At 32.3% G+C, this 7,464-nt stretch overlaps 1 protein-coding gene across 1 annotated transcript; it reads left to right on the top strand.

Annotated features, from left to right (window-relative positions):
• Nucleotides 1-5,168: 5,168 nt before the first annotated feature.
• Nucleotides 5,169-7,224, top strand: LOC111378909 (transcription factor MYB16-like). The gene is made up of 3 exons (XM_023002187.1): nt 5,169-5,432; nt 5,667-5,796; nt 6,196-7,224. Exons 1-3 carry the CDS (start codon nt 5,300-5,302, stop codon nt 7,082-7,084), a joined length of 1,152 nt encoding a protein of 383 aa, XP_022857955.1. The 5' UTR covers nt 5,169-5,299; the 3' UTR covers nt 7,085-7,224.
• Nucleotides 7,225-7,464: the final 240 nt, after the last annotated feature.

The raw sequence follows: 7,464 nt of genomic DNA, 5'->3' as shown, positions 1-7,464 counted from the left end.
AGCAATTACATAACTTGAATGAAATGTCACGTGGGCCTTATTTCGATTTATACCCATCTATCAATATAATAGTCATTAAGCTTGAATTAGGATAATTTTATTCACAATACGATTTTTGTTAAATATGCTACATTTTAATTGCAACAAATATCCTTAATCTCTTATCATCAATCTTATATTAATTTGCACAGTTTATCTTTGACAACGATTTCCGTCGAAAATTTGTTAAAAGAGCGTAAAATTAGCCTCTCGCATGTTTTAATAACTTAATTGAAGGTTAAGAATAAAATACAACAAAAAAAGTTGAAGCCATAAATACAAAAAATGATCAGATAAATCTTTATTACAATTAAAATGTGGCGTCGAAATAAAGCTTGTGTTTCTTATTTTAGTCAAAAACGAGATTTTTTTCAGATCTGGTTAGTCTTCTACCGTATTAATAAAGTGGTTACCTTTATCCTCTTATTAAGTATAAAAATTAAGATGAAATTCAAAAGCTGCCATAATTACAGAAAACTAAACACAAATAAAATAGTAGAGAATTCACGAGATCCTGCAACATGTGATAAGGGTGATTACTACTTTTTAATATTGCATTAGAAGTTTTTTAATCTTTATTTATTATCGTATTCTTGTGCAAAATTTCTTTTTTCCATTGCATTCTTATCATCAACGACAGTTTCATCCAAAAAGCCACATATTTTTAAATAAGATAAAAATACAAAATTGTGAAAGAATGTTTGCCCCACATTTCAGAGTACACATTTTTTAATTGGATAATTATATTTACACTATAATTTTTTTTAACTACACTACATTTCAATTGCTATGAACAAGGCCAATGGCCTAGGGCCTCACATCTAAGGGGGCCTCCAAATGAAAATCATGGTGAAAACCTAATTAAATAAGTATAAATTTAAAAGAAGGATTAACTACAAATTTATTTAACAATAATTTATTTGCTCGATTCGAACTTAGTTCGTTGTTATTCAAAATATATTTTTCTTGAGTTTAATATACATGATTAATTACAAGCTATCAAACGAGTCTAATATTATTATGATAATATGATTTAATTTGAAAAGCAATATTATACATTCAGTAGTTTACTTTAATAAGTTATAATTTGAATTTGACTTATCAAAAATAAATTTTTCACGAGTCCATAATATGACATATCGAAAATAACTTGAATTTACTACTTTATCTTTTGAATCTTTAAAATGTAAATATATGATTTATTTAAATATTTAAATATTTTTATGCATGTAAATTATTTTTTTTACGTTAAGGACCTCATAATAATGAGTCGCCTAGGTTCTCAAAATTCTCAGGGCCGGCCCTGGCTATGAATGTCATTAATCTTTTTTCGTTTTCAAATTTATGTCCCAACTTTTTTTTGTCAAATTCTCGATCTTCTAATAATTTACACCTCTTATTTCCTATAACAGTTTTTGTCCCAAAAAATTGATAGAATAACTTAAAATTTTCATTTTAACCCTTGTATTTTCGAATAAACGAAATAAACAAATATATATATATATATAGGCCTTCATTTCAATGCACATTAGCGAAATATATGGACAAAAACCGTCAAAAATGATAAAATGTACTAATTAATTAAGGATTAGGATAGAAGTATGACAAAGAAAATTGAGACGCAAGTGCGAAGGAAAGCAATATTTGGGGTCTTTAATGAAATTAAATATTGTATAGATAATAAAAATCGTAACGTAAATATAATCTCCCCTCCTAAAGTTACAAGTAAATATACTCATATCATAATGTTTATTAATTGCACAATATTTACACGTAAAGCCCTCTGAAAACCTCATTCGATTTGAGTGGGTTATTTAAGTGGCTTACATGACCCGCCTAATGTTCATTTACTTTAACGCTTTCGCCTCTTTTATTGGAAAGAAAAATTAATACTTATAACTTGGACCGTTAGTAACACGTTAGTTCATGTCTCTCAGTCCCTGCCCTGTACATTTCATCTATACACATTTAACTCTCAAAAATAAAAATGACAGATGGCTCTAACTTATAATAGACTGCAAGTGATTATTAATTTATAAATGGTCATTTTTCATTTTGTCAAATGAACCATAGTGGTATACATCATGCACGTTAATGTATACAGTAACCAATATTTTACTGTCTTTTTCTTCTTCAATATTTTCTCTCCATATTTTATTGGAACGTAGAATCCACTATTCCACAAGTCCTGTTATTCAAGTTATTTAATAGGGAATTTAATAGTATGTTGGACCAGTGGCTGCCAGAAATTGTCTGAAAATATTAAAGATGGCGGGCCCAATGTGCTCTCCAATTAAAGTTATTGGGCTTTAAAGCCCCACAATTTTGGATCCCCACAGGCATGCTAGTTTCTCTAGTAGCCTTTTTTCGTGGGCCCATTTTTGTCTTTTCCAGAACAAATCAACTTGAGAAAAATATTTCTCATCACAAGCCTCACTGGCCCACATAAAGTAAATTGCTGTGTCCCCGTGAGACTTTCTAGAATATCCTTTTGTTTGGCATTGTGTGTTTATAATCGGTAAAATTTACTTTTTATCCACATAAAATATGTGATTCAGCAAAAGAAATTTTTGTTATCATGGTGCACTTCCAATAATATCCTTTTGTTGCACAATTGATTCTCAAGTTATTGTTCGAGGAGTAAGGTATTCTTTGGTATTAAAAAAATTGGTTTTCATCAAACCTTTTGTTATAGTTGAAAAAATTGTCTTCAATACCATAAACCATCCGAATCTCTATTCAACCCTTCGTGTGTCTAACTTTATGAAGTTTTAAGTTACACAACGAGAAAATTGCACCTTTCAGTTTCAACTTAGTCTTTTTAACCTTTGAAAACAAAATAATTCTTTACTTGTTATTATATTTGCATAATTAGTTTTCATTAGTGGAAACCGTTTAAATATTTATGAAATCATCACGTGACTCTCACATGTCTGATTTTATGAAACTAGATTTTGTTTGTCGAAATGAAATGGTGTTTAGAAACTTGGTGCAAATGCTTTTCAACAAAGGATGATAAGGTGCTTTACACGTTTATCGGGGCTTTTAAACTTAATTACTTATTGCTAATTGAATGGTATGTTAATTTTAGGAAAGAATTAGATTTGAATACAATAGGAAGTTTAGGACATGGAGTTGATTCGGAGCAACTGAAGATCAACCAAATTACATTTGACAAAAAAAAAATGAAGAAGAACAAAGGGAGCAATTGAAAGACATTCGTAAGTTTCGGAAGCTAAATCAAACATTTGAAAAGTTTGTGAATCAAATTGAAAACTTTTGAAACTTGTCTCAAATCAATTACATATAACGGTGGAATTACAAGGATTAAAATGTAAAAAATTAAAGATGAATGACTCATGATTTAAATAAGAAGGGACTTGAGCTTAACCAAATGAAAAATTAAGGGGCCAATTTGAGCGAGAACTAAAGCAATGGACCTTGCAATCGCAAGGCTCATTCTAAAAGATGAGGAAGAAGAAATATAAATATATTTATTAACTTTTCTACCTTAAAGAACTAAAAAGAAATTTATCGTAACAATTTCTACGTTATTTGGTAAGTTAACTCTATATAACTGAATAAATACAATAAGGAAATGTTAACCATTTCGTGGAAAATTAGTAAGGAAACACTAATGGTGTGTTTGATTACATTTATTTTTCATGAAAAATATCAATTTTTCAACCAAAATCCCACTTTGGGTGTTTGGTTCTTATTTATTTCTATTGAAAATATTTTCTAACTTTTGAAAATATGTCTAATTTTCTTTATTTTCAAGGAAAATATTTTCTTGGGGGGGTTTTGTTTTCCTCGAAACAAGGAAAATATTTTATTTTCTATATGATATTTTTCATGTCAATCAAACATTCTCTAATTCTTTTTGTGAAATTCTAACACTAGTTCCCGAGACTTGATTTATTGACGGCTGAAAATTTTCAATTTTCATGCTTAGCTTCTATTTGATACCCATTAAAAAAAGTTTTTTTTTCCCTTTTTTAAGGAAAAATGATTTTTGGAGAATGTATGATTATGAAATAGGGAAAAGTTTTAAATTTATGAGCAAAATATTTTATTATGAGAATTTATGATTGAAAATTAGTTTTAGAAAAAAATAGTTTTTAGAGAAGGATAGACAAACAGGTGAGCAAAGACGTCGAGCAACGGATTTTTATCATGCAAGGGTAATATTGTCATTTGACAAGCACGAGTTTCTTTTCAAGAAAATAATTTTTTTCATTGGCTGATATTAATTAGAAATATATGGATAAATGTACTGATTTGACATATTGAGTGCCACGTAGCCTAATGAATTATTTATTATAACGTGCAGTTACTCCCACAGCTACATATATGGAGATCAATTTCTAGCCGCTGGTTTAAAATTATCTGTATTGACATTTGTTTTTTCTGCCGAATTAATCAGTTCGATTTTTATCACAATTTTGTTACATTTCCGTCGTGGTTGACAACTTAGGCCCCATTTGCTATCTATTCTTTGGCTACAAAAATAAGAAATATGATCGTTATCCATCACATAAAATCATCATATTTGACTTTGTATTTTTTGTGTGGGTCCTATAACGTCTATATTTTTCATTCACATTTTTAGAAGAATGGAAATCAAACGGCCCCTTAATTTATATATACTCCATGATGTACAAATAGTTTAGTTCTTTTGATGAGGCTCCATCAGTCGATGCGGCCATACATACACCGAAGAAAACTTATTTGATTGGCTTGTTTTAGTCCTCACGCCCAGCCTCTAATCGGTAATCATCCTCCATTCGTTTCAGTTGAACTAGAATATCATTTCTTTCTATATCTTCATCAATCAATTTACATCTTTAATGTTGTCGAATGACATGGACTTAAACACTCAACAACATTTACTATTCAAAAAGGAAAATTGTAATTTTTTTATTAACTCGTATATTGTTTTCTATGTTCTAAACACAGGTCTAATAAACTCGGATAGATTCACGTAAATACAACCTTATGATGATTGATACTGTTAGTCATGATCAATAAATGCAATGAGGTCAAATAATTACTGCAATAAATTTCTATCTAAGGACATAACTATCATATAATTTCATATGCAATCCTACCATATTTACTACTCTGTCGCTGACCTTTCTTTGCCATCTCCGTCTCTCTCCCCTCATTTACTACTCTCTGCTGTCTCACACTAGTTATATAAATTTTAAAAGAGGAAAAGCCAGAAAACTTGTTTTTTCTGATAAAATTTGAACTGCCAATGGGTCGATCTCCATGTTGTGATAAAGTTGGTTTGAAGAAAGGGCCATGGACACCTGAGGAAGATCAAAAACTTCTTGCTTATATTGAAGAACATGGCCATGGAAGCTGGCGAGCTTTGCCTGCAAAAGCTGGTAATTATCTACCCATTCGTTTAATTCTTGTTTCGTATGGTGGACTACACCCTCCTGTATTAAGCAAAATTAAGTTGTACTTAAGTTATGGCTTGTTTGGTGAGGTGGGCTGTGGTTGAGTGCATAAAGATGAGAAATAAGTGGAAATCTAGTTTATTATACAATTCAGTTATGTTTTAGGACGACCACAAACTTTAACGTTTCTTCACTTATTCTTTATGGGTTGTTTGTTAGGGCTTCAGAGATGCGGGAAGAGTTGCAGATTGAGATGGACTAACTATTTGAGACCTGATATTAAAAGAGGGAAGTTCAGTTTACAAGAAGAACAGACCATCATTCAACTCCATGCCCTCCTAGGAAACAGGTTTTTGCTTTTAATCATTTTGTTTATCTAACAAAATTGTTTGAGAACAGCTGATAATCTTAGAGTCTTGACTTCAGTAAAGACTAGTATATCGTGTTCATCTCAACAAATGGATTGTTGTACTGTACAGTTCTATCTGATTACTGCACAATGTTGCCTTGTTAGCCAATGTTCATACGTACTGCAGAATATATTATTTCAGATTCGCAGGACGTTTTTCTATGCCATCTTTTAATACGTCGGCTTTTATATTTACGTCTCGATAACATAGAAAAAGAGGGTTTCTTCTTGTTTGAACTTGAGAACCAATGGAAGAAATTTGTATACATATGATATTTGTTTTTTTGTTGTCTGAACCATTGGCATTTTTTATTAATTTTAAGATTGTCTTTTTCTCAGATGGTCGGCTATAGCCACACATCTGCCCAAACGAACAGACAATGAAATCAAGAATTACTGGAACACACATTTGAAGAAAAGATTGGACAAAATGGGGATCGATCCGATGACCCACAAGCCGAAAAATGATACTCTCACGTCGAGCGATGGACAGTCGAAAAATTCAGCTAATCTTAGCCATATGGCTCAATGGGAGAGTGCTCGTCTAGAGGCCGAGGCACGACTTGCTAGACAATCCAAGTTACGTTCAAATTCTTTCACGAATCCTCTCAACTCATCTGAATTTAGCTCGAGTACTTCCAGCCAGATGAACAAGCCTGTTGGCCTGGCCCAATGTCTCGACATACTTAAGGCATGGAATGGTGGTGATGGTGCTATGGTAGGACTTGGTTGTGAACTTGAATCCCCCACCTCTACACTTAGCTATTCGGAGAATGCTCCGCCTGTATCCACCACCGGAATCGGAGAGAGCTCGACTACATTCGTGGACTTCGTGGGTAACTCGTCCGGATCCTCTGAGGCCGGAATCATGAAAGAAGAGGACGAAGAAGATTGGAAAGGCTTCGGGAACTCAACAGTTGCAAATTCAGTATCGTTGACCTCTGGAATCCATGATATTTCATTGCCAGTGGAAAATGCATGGGAATCAGAATCTCTCAGAGCAAATTCTGAGCATGTTCCAAGTGGAAACTTTGTGGAGAGATTCACAGACCTTCTGTTAAGTACTGCGGGTGGTGACCGCAGTCTCTCCGGCGATGGTGCCGAAGAGTCTTTTAACTGCGGAGGCCCTAGTGGCAGTGCAAGTGATCAATATGAGGATGACAAGAATTATTGGAATAGTATTCTTAATTTGGTGAATTCTTCAAATTCTGATTCACCGACGTTTTAAAGTGTCTCAGCAATTATCTGCAGAAGTTTGTCATTTCCATGTCCATCAAACACTTCATTGTGTATGTAGAATCTTTCTTTTCTTGTGTGCATTATATTGTCAAAATCTTATAAATAACTAAAATATGACTTGAATTTAAATCGTTTTTGTGTTTAATTTTCCATAAATCATTTTCCTTGTAGTACAAATATTTATTCAAAGTCAAAAGATTCCACAAAATTTTACGCCTGCCAATCTCATTTTTATCCCGCCTTGTTCTGGGCATTGAAGCATGGTATTGACCAAAGCTCTTATATGTCGGCTACTCTTAATATGTCTTGTAAGGAAGCACTACACGTAAAGGTTCGAAAATTACAAGGACTTTATAGCTACTCACATAA

This window comes from Olea europaea, unplaced genomic scaffold (genome assembly GCF_002742605.1).
Source record: "Olea europaea var. sylvestris unplaced genomic scaffold, O_europaea_v1 scaffold1899, whole genome shotgun sequence".
Taxonomy (NCBI): Eukaryota; Viridiplantae; Streptophyta; class Magnoliopsida; order Lamiales; family Oleaceae; genus Olea; species Olea europaea.
The sequence above is the reverse complement of the archived record's forward strand: the minus strand, read 5'-3'. Positions and strand labels throughout refer to the sequence as shown.

Excerpts from the sequence above, each read along its gene's own strand:
- LOC111378909 (XM_023002187.1), top strand. The coding sequence starts at position 5,300 with ATGGGTCGATCTCCATGTTGTGATAAAGTTGGTTTGAAGAAAGGGCCA. Across the intron at positions 5,433-5,666 it reads AGCTTTGCCTGCAAAAGCTG|GGCTTCAGAGATGCGGGAAG; the intron begins GTAATTATCTAC and ends GTTGTTTGTTAG. Across the intron at positions 5,797-6,195 it reads CATGCCCTCCTAGGAAACAG|ATGGTCGGCTATAGCCACAC; the intron begins GTTTTTGCTTTT and ends TCTTTTTCTCAG.